The sequence below is a fragment of the Denticeps clupeoides genome, chromosome 16, assembly GCF_900700375.1.
Source record: "Denticeps clupeoides chromosome 16, fDenClu1.1, whole genome shotgun sequence".
In the NCBI taxonomy this organism is placed as follows: Eukaryota; Metazoa; Chordata; class Actinopteri; order Clupeiformes; family Denticipitidae; genus Denticeps; species Denticeps clupeoides.
Genome location: NC_041722.1, coordinates 1,830,654 through 1,850,619, shown reverse-complemented (window position 1 = coordinate 1,850,619; position 19,966 = coordinate 1,830,654). Strand labels below are relative to the sequence as shown.

General features: G+C 40.3%; 1 protein-coding gene across 3 annotated transcripts in view; it reads right to left on the bottom strand.

The window, feature by feature from the left end:
- Positions 1-19,966, bottom strand: part of ano1a (anoctamin 1, calcium activated chloride channel a) — a 41,035-nt gene that overhangs the window by 1,653 nt on the left and 19,416 nt on the right. For 2 of the 3 annotated variants that reach the window (XM_028955741.1, XM_028955742.1), the window contains 13 exons: positions 18,172-18,332; positions 15,760-15,842; positions 15,235-15,246; positions 13,773-13,865; positions 12,657-12,725; positions 12,374-12,569; positions 11,042-11,153; positions 9,717-9,774; positions 9,357-9,457; positions 3,316-3,455; positions 2,525-2,677; positions 672-724; positions 343-527 (listed from right to left, as the gene is read on the bottom strand). In XM_028955741.1, the coding sequence (XP_028811574.1) occupies positions 343-527; positions 672-724; positions 2,525-2,677; positions 3,316-3,455; positions 9,357-9,457; positions 9,717-9,774; positions 11,042-11,153; positions 12,374-12,569; positions 12,657-12,725; positions 13,773-13,865; positions 15,235-15,246; positions 15,760-15,842; positions 18,172-18,332 (1,416 nt within the window). The remainder of the gene's footprint in view (positions 1-342; positions 528-671; positions 725-2,524; positions 2,678-3,315; positions 3,456-9,356; positions 9,458-9,716; positions 9,775-11,041; positions 11,154-12,373; positions 12,570-12,656; positions 12,726-13,772; positions 13,866-15,234; positions 15,247-15,759; positions 15,843-18,171; positions 18,333-19,966) is intronic. The other variant, XM_028955743.1, reaches the window with a different exon arrangement.

The following is a 19,966-nucleotide window of genomic DNA, read 5'->3' as shown; positions in this document are numbered from 1 at the left end:
CAACGTGCAAAGCACACAGTAGTCTTCTTATATACTCACTCACTGTTTTGATGATAAATGGAATTGTGAAATAATGTAGCTGATAATGCAAGCTGACATAGGAACCTACAGTGAACTGGCTCAATTGTGGTGGACAATTGCATTTCCTTCAAAAAGTTGGTTCACAGTTTAAATAATGGGCAATTCATTTATCAGTGATTCTGCTCAAAACCAATGAAAATAAAGAATGATTTGGAAGATTGCTTGAAGAGTTAAAGAGTCCTTAATGGACCTGATTCAAGAACCTGTTCTCTATTGGTGTAGAAGAGCTACAAGTCCTTAAATATTAAAGAAATTCCATACCTGCATACCTCCACCTTCTGATTCCCAAGCATGGGTTCCAGAGGTTCAGTACCTGGCCTGAAATGGCTGACATTGAAGAATGACAGCTGATGGTCGACAAACCCATGAAGGGTACCGTCTGGACTGTACATGTACTGGTAAACTAGGCGTGGAATGAAGTCTGATGTGAATGAAATCACAAATGCCTATGACACAGGACACAGAGAGTTCCACTTTCAATCAATAATGTCTCTGCATCTAATTTCTCCAGAATAAATCTTGTTAATTACATTTCCTGTAGTATTTACTAAACTCCTCATAGTGGCAATCAATGATGTATTTATACTTACATTAACAATAACCGCCACTTTACTGATTCCCCTCAGGAGAGTGTACCAGATGCCTTAAGAAGAAAACATTAGAACAACATGAATTGGGCTGCTTCAGATTTTCTGAATAGTTCTACATTTTGGTATTTGTGGTTTAATTTCAAACTGCCTGCTGTTCAACAATGTGCTCTTATATGGAAACAAGTGGAATAAGTGCACAAATAAAATAAGTTTTCTGTGTCACCATTAGGTGATGCTGCCATGCATTGTGTCTCAGAAGGCTCTTCTATAAGGGATATGGGGACTTTAAGGGAAATTCACATAACTGAGTTATATCAGTAAGAAGCACCATTATACTGAGAGTGATACCTTTGATGTGTGTGTGTGTTGTGCAGTGTTTGTTGCATGTCTGTCTAGCCACCACTACGGCCCTTTAGCCACCAAAGCGGCCCTTAATTAGAAGGTTGTCGGTTCGAAACCCGATCCAACAAGGTGCCACTGAGCAAAGCACAGTCCCCACACACTGCTCCCCAAGCGCCTGTCATGGCTGCCCACTGCTCACCAAGGGTGATGGGTGATGGTGTGCTGTGCTGCTGTGTATGACAATCACTTCACTTTATTTAAATGCAAATTAATTTAGTAATTTAAGTCAAAATGCTACAAATTGTCACAATAAATGTTCTGAAGAAAAATTTGCAACATGAAATGGTTCATTTGGATGGATCGTATTTTCAGCCCTCAGCCACCCCACCCCAGTGACAATGACCCCATCACCCCTCCTGCAACACCTCGACCGTCCAGGGATTTATGCCAGTATCCTGTTAATAGACTTTAGTTTGACTTTTAATATCATTATCCCAAATAACCTCTCCTCCAAACATTCCCAGCTCAACGTGTCACCTGCTACGTGTCAGTGTATCACTAGCTTCTTGACAGACAAGAAGCAGCAAGTAAGGCTGGGGGAGACCACTACTGCAACACGGTCCCTCAGAACTTGTGTCCCTCAAGGATGAGTCCTGTCCCCACTGCCCTTCTTCATTTACAAGAATCACTGCAGCTACAGGATCTCAGCTGTAAAACTACTGTCATTGGACTCATTTGGCATGGTGATGAATATGCATACCAACAGGAAGCTTAGTGGCTGGTAATCTGGCACAACCTGGAGCTGAACATGCTCAAGACTGTAGAGATGGCAGTGAACTTCAGGAGACATCCCTGAACATTGCTCTCCATCATCAGACAGACCAGTGTCTTCAAGTTCCTGCGTGCCACAATTTCCCAGAACCTGACGTTGGAGACCAACATATCCTCCATCCTCAAGAAGACCCAACAGAGGATGTACTTTCTTAGAAAACTGAAGTAGTCCAGTCTTCCACAGGAGCTTTTGATCCATCACCGTCTGGTACGGAGCAGCCACTAAACAGCACAGAAAAAGGACTGCAGTCCGCAACGGACTGTATGTACGGCAGATCATCAGTGTCCCCCTGCCCTCCATCCAGGACCTGTTCCTCTCAAGAACCAGGAAAAGGGCAGGGAAGATCATCACAGATCCCTCACACCCTGGACACACCCTGCTGCCCTCTGGCAAACTCTGTAGTCCAGGACCAGCCAAAACTGTTTCTTTCTCCTTGCCATAATCCTCCTTAAAAACTGAACTGTTACACACATCACAATTGCAATTTATGTACACCTGTATTATCTCAGCAATCTGTAATCTTTGTATTTTGGTGTATATAAGATTTGATTATATTTTATATTGTTATTTTTATGCTGTTGTGCTTGAGAGACACTATCAACCGGACTCAAATTCCTTTTATGTGTTCACTCACATATTTGGCCAATAAACGCAATTCTGATTCTGATTATCAACTCACCAATATTTTTTGCCCGGGCTGCCAGAGGCCTTCTGAGTTCCTTGACAAATTTTTTTGCATCCAGGCGAATCTCAATTACATTGTTCAGGAGAGCAAATAGTGGTGCCAGGGGAAAAGATGCAACAAAAAGTGTCACCATTCCAAACTGCATGACTGCAGATGAGAGAAAAGACACATGGCATGAGATCAAATGAGAGTCAGTGCAAAAGCATTTATTGAACTCTGTCAATAATAAAAATGCATAAACTGCTGGAAGGAGGAAAATATGAACAAATATTTACTACAAGAGGACATGAAAGATTTGATGCAGTTGATCGTTGGAGAACTGAGGAAAAGAGATGGTGGTTGAATTCAGAGTCAATAAAGAGAAATTTTGCTGGGATTAAATGTTGTCAGTTAAGGACAAGTTTTCATGAATATTGTTTTTATTTCTCTTAAGTCCAAGTTAACAAATGCTTTCCTTTTTATGATGTTTTTCTTTTTAATTTGTTAATTGGGCCAGGATTCTTTTTGGTGGAATCTAGTTATTTTCTGTAAAAAAAAACTGCAAACTTCATTAGGAAGTCATTACGCAATAATAAGTCACTTTTATTTGGCATGACTATTGTAAACAAGATAAATAAATAAACCAATTAAATAATAAGTAAATTAAATAAATATTTTTATATATCTACAGCTAGTGTTTTCATAACATGGACTTTATTGGTATAACTTGGTTGTTCATGAACACAATACACAAAACTCTGACTGAGAGAAGGTGTGTATGAGTGGGTGCTGTGAGTGACTCATACTCATTTCCATGTACTCAGGGCTGAGGCCGATAAATGGCCCCAGGAAATGGTCCTTCTCATGCCTTCGCAGCTTTTTCTCCAGCTCTTCCTCCTGTGTATCCATCCCTGTCTTGCGCCGACGCAACATCTTCTTCAGCTTTCTGGAGGTAAATAAATAAATCACAGAAAAGCCCCTTTTCTAGGCACACACACTGTTCTCAATGTTTTTATTAGTAGTAGTAGTATTACGGCTTCATGTCCCTCCAGCATTTAAATAGGTATGTTTTACAAGTGAACTTGAATAAGAGAGAAAGGCTGTCTGAATGGGAAAGATAATATTTCATTCTCGCAGGATGAGAGATCTCCAGGACCAGTTGTACATAAAATGCATGTAATCTTTTTTTTTTCTTTTCAGTGCATTAGGGACAATCTGATAACACACAGCAGGCAGTGCTATTGTCTGAGTGCTCAGCAGTGGCAAGATAAAAGCTCATATGCAGCAACCACATTTACATGTTCACATCCACTAAACCTTAAAAGGAAAGGCTTTCAAATTGGGTCACATGCATTTGCATTGAAATAAAAATTCAGCCATGAGTGAAAGGGTAATGATGAGTAGGATAGGTCTCATATTAATGAACATTTTCAACATGATTGCAATGTCATCGTGACATTATTTACGTAATCAAGAGTTTCATCACCAAGCACCTGCCACGCACTTTTCAAGACAAATAAGGGCACACAATACACAGTGCCAAGCAGCACTCCAAACATTGTTATTTAAGTTTAATGACGGCCAATTTTATGATTATGTGAATTCCTCAAACACACATCAGCTGATCAGCAATCACCTTTATTTTCTTTTATCCCAAAACAAAAATAATGCATCCACATCAGGAAGGTCATCTGGTGTAAAACTTTTGCCATATCAAAAGTTACAGTGGCAAGAAAACATCCGTTCAAATGGGTATGTAAACCCTTTGGAATTTCTTGCATTAATTCATCATAAAATGTGATCTGATCTTCAAGGGAGTTCAGGGTACTTTATTGAGTACAACCATAAACAGCTTGTTTGAGTGGAAGATGAATTCCCAAGTTAATAAAAAATCTGCAGGTTAATGAAAGGCTATCTCTGTACATCAGTTAAAACTCTGTTGAAAAACTCTGTAAAAAGTTGAGTAATGCAACAGGACAAAAAAGCAAGTCCTGAAACATGCGCAGATCTGAGCCACAGATACAGGAAGTGCCTGGTTGAGATTAGTACTGCCAAAGGGGGGGGGGGTCAACCAATAATTAAGTCCAAGTGATCACATACCTTTCGCACATTATATTTGTCAATATCTTATCACATTTTACAAATGAATGGAGAAAACCATGAAATTCCAAAAAGGTACAAATACTTTTTCTTGCTACGGAATGTGAACAACCCAGGTCGACACCGTGTGCTGTGTATCACAATGACAATCACTTCACTTTCACTTCACTATACTGGTTCAGTCTGTTAACTGATAGAGTGCTAATGGAATTTTGTCTAGAAGGAGAGGAGAAATGGCAGGAGAGTAGAAGTGATGGTTGGGTAAGGTCAGTGGTATTGGAGTAAATTCAAATTGTTCTACCATGGAGTAAATGACTGAAGAAATAGGGCAGGTGTTATTGTGAAAAAAAGTATATCAAGTGTGCTGTGGAAGTGAAAATAGTGTCAGATTGATGAGTGTAAAGTTGAAAATTGAAGGGTTGAACACATTTTAAGGATTCCACTGCATGCAATCTCAGTGCAACCATGAACTACTGAGTAAATTTATATGACTTTTAAAAGGAAACACGCAACTGTGGAGGTGCTGGAATATGGAAGCAAGGCATGCAGTACCATATGACATGGTTCACTAGGTAAAGCTAGCTATAGACTGTATACTATATACTGTATATAGTACTGTATACTGTATACAGTACTATAGACTGCTCTAGTTTTAAACATTGTAGTAACATAGAGACAAACGTCGAAAAACGTTTTAAGCCAGAAATATACTTGCTGTCAGCTACGTATGCGTATCTCTACACAGTTGCATTGATAACATTTGTACTGATATGTGGCCATACAGTGCAATGTAATTACTGTGTATTCCTTACCACCAGGGGTCAGTGTTGAGGCCGCAAACCAATTAAATGAATGAATACCTGTATCTTACAATAGTCATCTGTTGAGTGCAGATCTTGCAATACTGCTCCTATAAAATTATCATTCCATTAAATTTTGAGTGTCTCGTGATGCCGTTCACGTGCACCAGGAACACGGGAATGAGTGACATGAGCGTATTTAATTTGTCGCGCACCTGTCGATGGTTCTCTGTCATTGTCTGGCTTACCACCTTTCCTGCAGCCAGGCTGGGAATCACCATCAAAAACACATCTGCCACTGACCTCAACGCCCTCTTCGGGGCAGCATACTACACCAAATTAGTGAGGTGAAAGTGAGAGTGAAAGTGATTCTCATTGTGATACACAGCACAGCACACGTGCACACAACAAAATGTGTCCCCTGAGCAGTGGGTAGCCATGACAGGCGCCCAGGAAGCAGTGTGTGGGAACGGTGCTTTGCTCAGTGGCACCTTAGCAGACCGCGATTCAAACCGGGAACCTTCTGATTACGGGGCCGCATCCTTAACCACTAGGTCACCACTGCTGGGACGGTGGGTGTATGCGATGTTCTCTTCTCACCTACACTGGAAGCGCACGTTCAACACATGAGAGTGGTGCTGAAACGTCTGCTCGCCCACCGACTGTATTGTAAGTTGGAAAAATTACCTTTCCACCAGCACTCCACCACGTTCCTGGGTTTCACCATCTCTGCTCAGGGCGGGGCCATGGAGCCCAAGAAGCCAGAGGCTGTGGTCAATAGAAATTCACAAACCCAAGGAACTGAAGGAGTTGAACTGAAACTGAAACATTGCAAATTTCTATTGATGCTTTATCCGTGATTACAGTGCAGCCATGATTCTGCAGCACCCGGATCCAACTAATCCATTCATCATCGAGGTGGACGCATCAGATGTGGGTACCTGTCCCGTCCTGTCACAACAAGGTCCAGATCAGATGTCCAGATGTCATCCCAGGTCCAGATGTCATCCGTGTTGTTACTTTTCACGTAAGTTCATACCGACTCAGCAGCACTATGGGGTGGGGGACCGGGAGCTACTGGCGGTTAATTGGTTGCACAGTAGAGAAACCCCCTTTCTGGTGTGGACTGACCATCAAATTTTGATCACCATCCGCTAATCCAAGCAACTCAACCCCCTGCAAGCGAGATGGGCACTGTTCTTCAAACAATTCAACTTCCATTTGACCTACCAGCAGCAAAAATACCAAGCAAAAACGCCAAGGTGGGTCCTCTCCGGTGGTCACCTTGAGACCCAGATATGGGACGTGCATACAGTCAAACTGGGCCCGGGGCCCCAGGGGTGCTTGTATGTCCCCGAACTGTGCAGGCCTGCGGTTCTGCAGTGGGGACACTCTTCTGCCCTTGCGGGGCACCCAGGCTGTCAACAACCCTCCTCGTTCATCCACCGAGCCTTGTGGTGGCCACATCCAGGCCTACATCGATGCCTGCGAGTTATCAATCTGGTGACGTACGGAGGCCCAGCATACACAGTGGGACGCATATACTGGATTCACGGTGCCAGAATCACGGAGTGCAGTACCTAATCCACTGGGCCGGTTACAGGCCAGAGGAGCTGTCCTGGACCCTGCTCTCATCACTGAGTACCAATGGCATGCCGCCTCCACTCCTGGGCTGTCGGGGATCGGCCCTGGAGGGTCAACACCTGTGGTGGTCGCATCCCCGGCTGACTCGCATTCGCAGAACAAACCGGCGGCGATTCACTTGCCTGTTTGCGCAGACTGTAAGCAGTTTTAGATAGAGACTGTAAGCATTTTTATATAGAACATTATGGCAACAAATGGCAATCTATAATATGGCGCATGCATTTCTTATCATGAGTGATTCACCATGCCCAAGCAAAATACTTCAAGAAGCCTGACAAAACAACCGACCACAATGCTAATGGTGTGCCACACATGCTAGGTCATATAGGTGAGCCTGAGCCCTGCAGAACTACAGCAGATGTCAAGAATCACTCAATGCCGGTAAAAACATTTCCGAGTTCGGGAAAAAGTTGACAGTCTGGAAACGGCAGTACAATCCCAAAATTACCATCTTTGTTAAGATGAATGGATTTGCAACATGCTGCAGCTCAGAACAAAACATTACAATATAAATCGCATGACCTGGAAGGTTGCTCACGGCGACAGAATATATGAAATGTCTGCATTCCTGAAGGCAGAGAAAATGGTCACCCTGAAGAATTCAACATAATCCAAATGACTACTCAATATGTGCAATCCTTGTAAAGCAAGTGTTGCACATGTGTTTCGTTCACTGACCGCCCTATTGAAAGAAAGACAAACACATAAACCAATTTCAGCCATCACTTTTTACGAGCACCAGCAGCATGTATGCCATGGACAGTGAACAAAACATGCACACATTTTTGGGTTCACCGAAAATATAATTTCCGTCAGTGAGAATGAGCTCTGAATTCTTTTTGTAGGATTTCAGCTTGAATTTCCTACTGAAACTAAAAGCTGAATTCTATATTCAACTAAAGCTTAATTAACATCCAAATTAATAACTGCAATAGCTCACTTGAAATAGCAAAATGCTCAATTTGAAATGCTGAATACTTCCATGTTGATAATTAAATGCTGTAATTACCACACAAATTTCACTATATTGACTTACATGCATTATTAATCAAGCATGTTTTGTTTCTCAATAAATTGAGAATTTATTTCCATCCAAGAATATATGTCTGCGCTAAGTTAAGAGATGCTGCTGCCTAGGAATACTGACCTAGAAAAATGGAGGAGCTCCTGTCTGACAAATAAGACCTGATCAAGTGCCGTACCCAACATGCCCATGCACAGGTCCAGACATGATAAAATGTTGTGGTCTGCTGTATCAAAAGCTGGTGTCAGTCTAAAAGCACTAACACAGCAGGATTGCCAGAATTTGCTGCTAAAAGCAGGTCATAAAAACTTTTAAAAGGGCTGTTTCTGTGCTGTGATGGCATTTAAACTCAAACTGGAAATTCTCAAAAATACCATGAGAGTTGAGATGTGACTGTAGTCAACCTTATATACATCAAATTCATCAAAAATTGGGCATGGAGCAGAATCAAAGGCAGCTATAGAAGGAATTTAGAAAGCCCAAGCAAACTTGAAGACATTCTTTCTACCATTTCCTCTCAGCACATCTACAAATATGTCTGAGAGAATGGGTGGTATCAACAAAACATGGCTCTTATTTAGATGTAGGGCATTTTGTCTTAAACAGGGCTGCCAAGTCTACTACGTTAGTACAAGTTGTGTTAAAAAATGATCAGGCTTAAGATTACAATAGTGATCTCATACATCAAGGAATTAATTGTGTGCATGGGATGAGATTTAATATGAGTATATGACATCATTTTACAAAATACTTAATAAAACTGCAAGATGGTCAGAAATATGTCAATTACAGATAAATAAATTCAGACCAAAACACAGCACTAGGTCCACTGTGTGTCCTTTTTCATGTGTTGGATCAGATTCAGAAGTCCAGATTTACAGCAGACCTGTGAATCACCAACAATGAAGAACTGAGCAGCAGTAAGGTGGAAGAGACCCTGAACAGGTGTGATATACTTTAGACGAGGGCACAGCTGGAGGGGGCTGGTGTTCAAGATGCTGAGATTTGCATTTGATTGACAGGATAAAGAATGAGTGCATTAGAAGGTCAGTTAGGCTTGGAGGTTTATGGACGTTGTTGTACAAGAGAATGTGGGTGGTTGGTACGGAAGATGAAGATGGGGGAGGAATGGAGATGGCTGATTCGCTGTAATGACCCCTAACAGCAGAAGCCAAAAATAGAACAAGAAGATTGTCTACTGATTCAATGATTCACATATTCATATTTTGCTGCCACCAGCATCGTTTTATAAAGTGTGACGTATCTGCATCATACTCACGGAATGCCAATCTCGAACAGGTTGTTCTGGATAAGCTGTTTTCCGAGCATGGTGATGCAGAGCTGGATGCAGAGCTCCATCAGACACCCGGCATGGGCACACTGTAAACACACAGACAGACAGGAGATTCATCCAGCACCACATAGTGTAGGGGGTTGATGGTACTAATCCATACTCAGAACAATATGATGCAGTAGGCTGTGGAGGAGCAGTGAAAAGTGAGAGCAAGTGAGCGAGAGAAAGCGAGCAGGTAGGTGTAGAACAAAACAAACTAGAAACGCAGTGCAAATATTCACTCATACACCAAACATTCTATCACTTAGTATGTTAAGAAGGAAATACTTAGGCATGAGTTAATACCTCCTCCATCCGGAAAGAGCTCAGGACATAGATGTAACTGCCTGGACGGCCCACAAGCCTGAAGAAAAGGAAATTAAAGAAATGATAGATGCCGTACACAAAAAAAAAAACGAAGAAAGCTCCTAGACTAGATATTCAGAGGAGGGTTGTGTGTGTAATTGCTTGTCACCTCACAGAGGTGAGACAGAAAACATCAAGTATTGCTACTGATATTGATGCGATGCTGCTATGATGGTGTGTTTACCTGGTAAACCAGATTGGTTTTCAGCCAAGTAAATTGACCAGCTCATGTATGATTTAAAGCAGAGAATCTAAATGTAGGAGAAAATGTATAAAGAACAACAAGCCCAGGCCAACCCTGCCACAATGTTTAAATATAACAAGAGTCATGCACCCACATATTTTTAAAACATGCTGCATAGTGGGTGGTGTGTTCATGTAACTATAACTATAACAAGAAATGCTATAAACAAAGAATGCTTTCAAAAAAGTATATATTAGTTAGTTTGTTTTCAGCAAAAAAAAAAAAACCCAAATCATTTTTATATAAATCAACATTTGGTCTGAAAAACAGCATCATTTCTTCTAGGTGGACTTACACATAGTTTTTGGTGTTAGTAGCTTGTTCCAAAAACAACCACAAATCCGCTGTGCATGTAGGGTGGGTTTATGATCACTTTCATGACTCCTTGTACTTAATTTAATAATGTAAAAAAGTTTATTCATCGCCTGCTACATTTTTCTGCACACCAGTCCCTATATTTTCATGCATGGTATGACACTGCTGGAAATCTCAGAGGAAAATACGTTGTCCCACAGTCTGACTTTGGTAGCAGAGTTTGGCTGTTCCACACTGAGTTTCAGGTTTCCAACACAGATGTTTATCTTTCAGTAACTGGCTGTGTTACTTAAAAAAAACCTGCCATTGTGCAAGTCTTCCGATAAGAAATGACGCTGGAGCAAAGACAAAGGGAATAAACAGCAATAATGATCTGATTTAGAATGATCTGAATGATCTGATTTATTTGCTGGCTTAGCAGTTTGAAAATGGTTAGAAATAAACCATTATTATTTAGATGTTGTAGAGGATTGTAGATATTTTTCACTTTTGAACAATACATTGCACAGCACTGTTTATATTCACAAAAATTAGAAAAAGTTTTTTGGGGGGCATTTTGCTAATAAAGAAACCAAGTACCAAGAACCAAGTTCAAAAGAGTTGATATACATGTATATATTTAGAATACAGATGTTTCACAGTAATTAAACTTGTATAATGCTGCACTTGTGTGTTTGTGTGTGTGATCTGAAGTTAATGTTCCTACCTTCCCCTAAAGAAAGCCAGGTAGACTATGGGTGTGAAGCTATTGAGGAACTTCAGAATGAAGCTCTTAATGATGAGCCTCTCCTCAAAGCTTTTATCTGTTTTCGGAACCTCTGAAGAAACACAAGAAGATAGGCAAAGTAAACAAGCTGTTTTAGATAAAGTGAATAAATAATACAGTTAATAATTCAACACCGCTCAAAGAGGCCGTGTGAGGAGTACTTGATTAACATTTTTGCTTTTGTATAGTTGATGTCTGTATGGGAAGCGGTCAGGTCAAGCATCAGCACTTGTGTTACACAATGGAAAAACACAGCATTAAAATATTAATGTTTGCTGCTATTAATTTGTAAACTATATATACAGTAGTATGAAAAAGTTTTTGCACCCTCTCTGATTGCTTACTTTTTTCCATGTTATTCACATTTAAATGTTTCTGATAATCAAATAATATAAATAATAATTAGTCAAAGACAATACAAGTAACACAGCAAATGCAAGACAAAAAAGCAAATGCATTTAAGTGAAGTATTTTATTATTAAGGGAGAAAAAAATTCAAACCTTCATGTCCCTGTGTGACAGTGGTTGCCCTCTTAACTTAATAACTGGTTGAACCACCCTTATTAGCAACAACTGCAATCAAGTGTTTTACAGCACTGTAGAGGAATTTTGGCCACCTCATCTTCGGTTTTGAAGCATGAATCGCCTTTTTAAGGTCATGCCACAGAATCTTAATAGGATTCCGGGTCAGAATTTTGACTTGACCACTCCAAAGTCTTCATTCTGTTTTTCTTCAGCCATTCAGAGGTGGACTTGCTGATGTGTTTTGGATCATTGTCCTGTTGCAGAACCCAAGTTCGTTTCAGCTTGAGGTAACCAACAGATGGTACACAGCAAAATTCATGGTTTATCACAGTGAGCTTTGCATGTGCTTTGCATGATGGGGCACTGCCGCTCATCCCCCCCGCTGCTCCCCTAACCAGCACAAACGCTGCACCTCTCTCTATATTCCCGCTGAAACACTGTGCTCTTGGGGTAATTTTGGTCACTGGCCACTCCTGGGAAAGTTCTTTGGCTCTTGACATGATGTCTAGCTTTTGAGGATCACTTTATCAGGCAGACCTTATTTAAATGATTTCCTGATTGAAAAAAGGTGCCACAGTAACCAGGTCTTAACCACATTTAAGTTATATTTTAACAGGGGGAGACTAACATGGAAAAAAGTAAGAAATCAGAGAGGGGTCAAACACTTTTTCACACCACTGTAAATGGTCAACAACAACAACAACATGAACTTCTCAGGCAGTCTGGAGAGAATCTGGCCACACCCACCAAGGACAGTAAGCCAGCGTGCCAGTGCACCATAGACTTCGTCCAGGATTATGATGATGATGAGGTTGATGATAGCTGCTGTAGTTTTAACAGTAGCTCGCACATTGGTTGCAGGGGTTTGTGTAAGCTGCAGAGCGGTCATTATTGCAATCCGGTAGAGCACAACCCCGAGAACAACCACAAAGGTTGCACAAATCTAATCAGGAGACAATGTTTTAATACAACAATGTTTTATAAATATTTTTTTGTAGAAGTTCCAACAGAAACATTTAAATGTAGTTACCATAAAACACATCATCACCAAAGTTGTCATGTAGGCTGGCATCCGATCAGTGCATGTCAGCTTGACAGTCTGAAACAGAGGACATATAGGGTTGAGGGACTGTGACATAGTGCCCATTTCATGACCGTGAGAGGACGGCCTGAGGAGACGGCCTCGCCTAACCAGCCGAGCAGAAATAACATGGAGCTGCTGGGCAGAGGTTAGTGTTGAGCAATCACATCCAGCTCTGCTGAAAGTGGGTCAGCATCTTCACTGGGCTTCACACACACACACACACATACACACACACAGCAGTGCCCAGAGAGCACAGACGGCCATTTAGGCAGGAGTGGGCAGGAGACACATTCCCACTGAAGGGTGATGTCACTGGCACTGGAATGCATCAGATTCAGAAAATATATACACAATGCCTATTTTGCATCATCGAGTCTTCAGAGAGCGTATGGGAGTTATATGTTGTATTTTACAATGCATTAAGGGTCCTAAAAAATCTAAAGTAATATTACAAATTTTGTTTATTTGCTCGTTACATTCCATGTTTCTATTTTATTCTACTTTGTTTTGATTAGGCTAATAAACTTCTCACACGATTCTTGTTGTGGCTATATGAAATATCACTGATGGTATTAACTGCAGGCTGCAATAGAAATGTCTTCAATGCATCCCTGTTAATTATCACTGTTCCTCTCTACATGTATGCAGATATTCTTTTTGACATGTCTTTTTTTATGCACATCAAAAAAATTGGCATTTTTAAATGACCCTAAACCTTTAAACAGCAGTTTCTCACTTTCTGTAACCACTTAGCTGCGGTAGCCCATCCCAGGAAACTGGGCACGGGGTGGGGTGACACACACACCATTTACACACACTAGCCTGAATTTAGATATACTCTATCTCACAAGAAAAATGTATGAATTGATTCTGTACATTAAACCTGCCAGGATTTATATAACGCTCATGTAAAATCAATCTCAGCTGGAATAATCATAGTACAAGTAGTGCTGAAAAATCCTGACATACATCAAACAAATAAAACACAGCCAGACAAATTTGTATATTCAAATGATTCAAAGTAGACAATATGTAAACAGATGCAAAAAAATGATGGCTGACCTTTTTCTTCGGTTTTCCCCTCCTTTCTCTCCGAGAGTCAACCCTTACTGATTTCTGCATTGTGCGGAACTCGTACTCAGCTCGTGGGTGCTCCTGGAGTCCAGCAGGAGGAAAAAGAATTTAGAATTCAACACAAGCACATTCTGACTGGATTAAACCAATCAAAACAGCCCTGTGCACACCCTGATGAGCTGCAATTTCTGAGAGAGAAAGTAAGTATTCAGGTGCTGCGGTGGGCAAAGGGAAGCCATGGAGGCAATGCCCCCTCCCTCAACAGGGCCAGATCCATCAGTCCTCACAAAGAACCAGCAGCATTAATCATGAGCGCTACAAATCAGCATTTACCGCAAGTTAGTGGGTGATCATGAGAGGGTGAACAGAATTAATTAATAAGTGCAGAGAATGCAAGCTGGTGCAGACATTGCTCAGTTAGTTTCAAGCTGGCATTATGATTGGCTGAGAAGAAGGCTGAATAATATTATTCCACTTTATTGCATGGTTTACAACCACATTATAATGTCACCATCTGCCTCTGTATAGGCTCGTTTAGGAACAGCTGGATCAGAAATGAACTATTTCTTGATGGCAGTACTTTTTTTTTACATCCCTACAATAAAACACGTTTGTGTTTTCATGTGAATGTGCCCTAAAGCTGCCACGTTCACCCACATACGCCAAAAATAAACAGGATTTGTCCATGAGCCAGATTCATGGAGGTGAAGGGGACATGATTACATTTGTTTGCCCGAAGTTTGTATAAGTCGAAGTAAACTGATGGTGTGAATGCAAAACACTAATGGATGCACCAGCACTTTATTATCTTTGTGGGCCCAGTGAACATCTGTGACAATTTATAATTTTTCCAGAAACCACAAATAAACACACTCATTTTTGGACAAAGAAGGATAAACAAGAAATAAAATAAAATTTCAGAGAAGAAAGATAATGGGGGAAAAAGTGTGGTGGAGGGGGGGGGGCTGGTTTTGGGGGTGCTATTATGACTTGGTTCTGTGACTTCAGATCACAATGGTTGCATAATATCCAGACTTAAAGTACACAGTTCTGTAAAATAATCAGTTTGGATGGATGAACCATGGGAATTACACCAGGAATGCTCCAAAAAGGTCTCCATCCAGTTGGATCAGATTTAGATATATGTAGGGTAATTAATTGTGTGAGTTGAGTGGCTGTGTGCTGTTAGTAAGCACAGCAAGAGAAAGACAGCGAATCAGTCAGTACAGCGAGCTGAGTTCACATAGAGCAAAACGCCCACACTGTGGCCTGAGGGTTTGGAAGAGAGGTTGGCAGTGAGCTGAGCTGTAGTCCCGCCACTGCTAGTAGATCCAGTTCATGAAAGAATAGCTTGATTTCAAGCTGAGGGTGGGGAATGGTTAGTGCTGGATCGTCAATATCTGCAAAGCTGGAGAAGCATAAAAGCATGAATGATAAAATCTGTGCAAACCTTCCACTTCCACTTTAGGATTGATGGAGGAGAGAGAAAAACAGCATATTTCATTGAACATAAGGATTTACTTAGGCATAATATGTTTCTTTTTATGTTGTGGGAATTTCACAATACAGAAATCATGACAATGACAGTATTCAGATGATACCTGATATCTTGAGGCAGGTTGAAAACCTGGTTATCACTATTTGCATAATTCACCAACCTATCACATGAGGATGGCTAGACTCTCAATATGCTTCAGTGTGGAACCATAGTGAGAACCATTTGCAAGTTCTGTTGTGCTGATCTAGCCTACATGAAAGCTTTTTTTTATTTTCAAAAGATTTTGTGTGATTCAACAAACATTTTTTCAAAACCATTCACATTGTAAACCATTCAAAACCATGCCAATGTAAAACATTGTGTTTGGACCTGAAAGAAATTTCACATAATTTCACTGTGTGGATTCAGTTTAGTTATGGTAAATGGTACTAAAATCTGTAGGTGTTGAAAAGCCCTGCTGGGAGAAGCTCCACTCACCTCCTCCTCCTCAAATGTGGTGAGGTCCCAAATGTAGTTGAGCCTCATCTGCCGCCTTTTCCAGTGCTCCATAAACATAGTGGCTGTGGGTAAGAAAGAAGGCACCAATAAACTGACATTTCTGTAATGATCCAACAACAAAAAAGAGAAATCAGCAAATAATACAAATAAATACAACACATAATATAAAAATATATATAATCAAAACCAATAAGACTCACCAATAAAATCTATTCATCCATGTCTACATGGTCCACGTTAATAAATGAATCATGAGGAAACAGAAACTCTAGATGTGTTTTCTTGACCAGAGGTTGTTATGAATATATGCTTATATATGCTGATATATGCTGATCTATGCGGCCATGGTGGCCTAGTTAAGGAAGCGGCCCTGTAATCAGAAGGTTGCCAGTTCAAATCCTGATCTGCCACTGAGGTGCCACTGAGCAAAGCACAGTCCCCATACACTGCTCCCTGCTCACCAACGGTGATGGGTTAAAAGCAGAGGACACATGTTGTTGAGTTGCTCACCGTGTGCTGAGCTAAATCAGTATTTCACGATGACTTTCACTTCACCTTCACTATTATAAAGTACAAGACACTTGATTTAGGTTTGCATGTATTCAGAACCAGAGCCGTCACAATGGCAAAAAGTCAGACGTATTCCAGTGTCAAAGGTCAAATGTGAGTAGTTGGAGATACGTAGCTATGAACCATCAAAATTTCATTCTGACTGGTTCATGTAGCAAGTTCGTTCATATTAGACCTTTTTCCACAATGATGCCATGAATTGCATCCCAAAACCTGGCACCTGCAAGACTCCTCCAAAGATCCAAAGGTTTCAAATAGGATGGGTTTCATCAACAGATGCAATGTAATATTTACCATTAACATTTCATAGAACAAAACCCCCAATTCTAAGTAGAATTTGGTTGTCAAATCTGTCAATATGTTAACCAATTCACCTTCCCTTTCTCTCTAACACACACACACACACACATACACATTACACACATTAATTGATGCCACAACTACAGAGGCTAATGTTGTCAAAAAATGTATTCTCAGATACTAATTGATACTAAAATGTAAGCATTGCCGTGTACAGCCCCTTCTGTGGCTATCTGGATGATGGACTGTTTACGTGAGATTTGTTTTTTAATATTTTTTAAATCCATTTATCAATTTATTTAAGTATTCTCAGGGGGCAGTGGTGGTCTAGCGGTTAAGGAAGCGGCACCATAATTAGAAGATTGCCCGGTGCTGTCATGGCTGCCCACTGCTCACTAACGGTGATGGGTTAAAAGCAGAGGACACATTTCGAGTGTGTGTATATATGGTGTTCTAACTAAACATTATCTAAAAATATTCTTTATTTATTACAAAAAATATTTTAAAAGTTCCTGTGTTTGTTTCACCTATCTGTAGTATTGAAAATAGTATCGAATATCAATTACCATTCTTAGTATCAGTATCGAGTTTGAAATTTTGGTATCGTGACACAGACTGTCAGATCATGTCACTGATACACACTAAACAAAGTTGATTGAAATTCAATTCAAATATACAGACAAATGTGACCTAAAACATCAGCATGCAAACTTAGTCAAGGGCTTTCTGATTTACATTTGCAGCATTTATCAGACGCCCATGCAATCAGTAGTTACAGGGACAGTTCCCATGGAGACACACAGGGTTAAGTGTCTTGCTCAGGGACACAATGGTAGTAAGTGGGGTCTGAACCCGTGACTTTGTAGTCATCTGGTTTATAAGTGTGTGTCACACCATGTCAGCATGAAATTTTAAATGCATTGCACCTTTAATAGGCTTTTAAAGCCTTGCCAAAGACTTCACATTTTTCATAAATATTTGTTTGAAGTGTTTACATCTATTGTGCTATGGGCTTCAGACCTTTGACCTGCTTTAACAATCTAACTCACCATACAATGACTCCTCCTATGGTCAACAAACACTTTGACACCTTTTACACATAGCAGAGACCATATTTGCCCTTTCGCTGACTAACAACAAGCATTTCTCATTATTTGCTGATCACGTTTTCATCATTACTTTATAGTGCAGTGCCTGAAACCTGGCATGATAATTAAACATTTTATAATATTCAACAGTAATACATTGAGAGCATAAACATTTCACATAGAATCTCTGCAGCACCATTTATAAATAACATTCACACCAATCCAGCAGCATAAAAGAGCCAAAGCTCATTGCATCAGTGTGTGTGTGTGGTGTTGGGGGTGGTGGGGGTGGGGTTGTTTACTACAGTAATCTCTGTTAATACACTAAACTAAATATCTGGTCCAAGTGACATCATCTGTCTTCCCAAGTGGGATCTCAGTTCTCAGTGAGGAGGTTATGGAGAGGGATGGAAGATGAAGAAGAATATCTCACCCCACAGGGCCATGAAGATGGAGAAAAAGACAGTGGCACTGTTGTCGAATAGGTGGCTGGCCCGGGCGGTCCCGCAGGCGGCAACCAGCTTCCAGTAGTTGCAGACACGATCACAAAGTGGACACATGGTGATGTTGTTGCGTGGGTCACAGATCTCCATGCTGGAAAGGAGAGAACAGCAACCATGAAGAAGTGTTTTTTTTTTTTTTTTTAAAGTGAAGTGATTGTCACATGTGATACACAGCAGCACAGCACATGGTGCACACAGTGCATTGAACCTATCAACCTGAGTGAACAGTGGGCAGCCATGACAGGCGCCGTGTGTGGGGACAGTGCTTTGCTCAGTGGCACCTCAGTGGCACCTTGGTGGATCGGGATTCGAACCGGCAACCATCTGATTACGGGGCCGCTTCCTTAACCGCTAGGCCACAACTGCCCCTTTTTTTCTTTTCTTTTCTTTTTTTTTCTAGATCTGATACTAGCTCTGATACTGCTACTACTCATAATAATTAGTCCTGGGCAATTGCACAAGTGTATGTGATTAATCAGGATTAATCATATTGTTATGCAAAACAAAATAAATTAAGAAATTAATAAAAAAAAATCTATAGCTTTATTGTCATTGTAGCAATGAGACATTGTACAATAATTTTTTGTTGCAATTTTCCAGTTTAATGCAAATGTTCCTTAATTAATATTATTAGCTGTAGATATTGAAGGAAAAAAGAGCAGTAATACTAGCTCACACATGCACACTAAACACTGAAATGAAAAGCACTGAGCCTCTGCATCTGTATACTTCACCATATCATATGGGACACATAATGATGACTATTCCAAGCCAGAACTGATCAACATACCCAGACAAGTCTCAACCGTCATTGCTCTAGTTACTAGGATATTTTATTCAATTTGCAAGCATCAAAACGCCTGAATGGGATATGAATATGTATTCAGAGGAAGACTTTCAAAGTAAAAATAATGAAATAATAATAATAAACTGTGTAATGCGCAATAGAATAACTGTTGGCGTTAGTTAAATTACATGCTACATTAAATGACACTAATGATAATATTGTTATAGTAATAATATTAATTTGTTAAAAGTAAAACGTTTCCATAAACAACCTGAATAAATGCTCATGTATCCTTATTGAAATTCATTCACAGAGGTTTCATGTGGAAAGCAAAAGAAAGATGCATTTTCTAAAATGTCAGCAGCATCAAAATCACCATGGTGAATTAGTCAAGATGCATTTATAGAAAGGCCAAGACAACTGTTCAATCTGCTCAGCTGTAAAATGTATGCATCAGACCAGAGCATCCTTTCACAAGTGACACAAATGACACAAAATGTCAAAAGACCAACTGTGTACCCTTTTTATTGTTGTTTAAGCAAAACAACTATATATTCTTCTATCCTAAAACAGCATGTATGGTATGAATGTTGTGTGTCAGATATTCAGATTTACTCCCAAAGGATTCGAATTTTCACTCAGTGTGCGCTGCACTCTGATTGTAGCCTAGACATGTCGATTATTGGCCCTGCTGACTTGTCGAGGGAAGGGGGGGAAGGTGCGCAGTGGTGGCCTGATAGGAAATGTACGTATCATTATTATTATTATTATTATTAATACTACTACTTAATAGGATTTTCTTCACATATAAATTAATTTGGTCTTGTTATTTTCATATTTTCACAAATGAATAAAAACTAGTTTTAAGAAACTCTTTTGTCTTCTTCCTTTGTTCGTGGGCCCCCTGGGTGGAATGGCACCCATTTAACTATATTGCC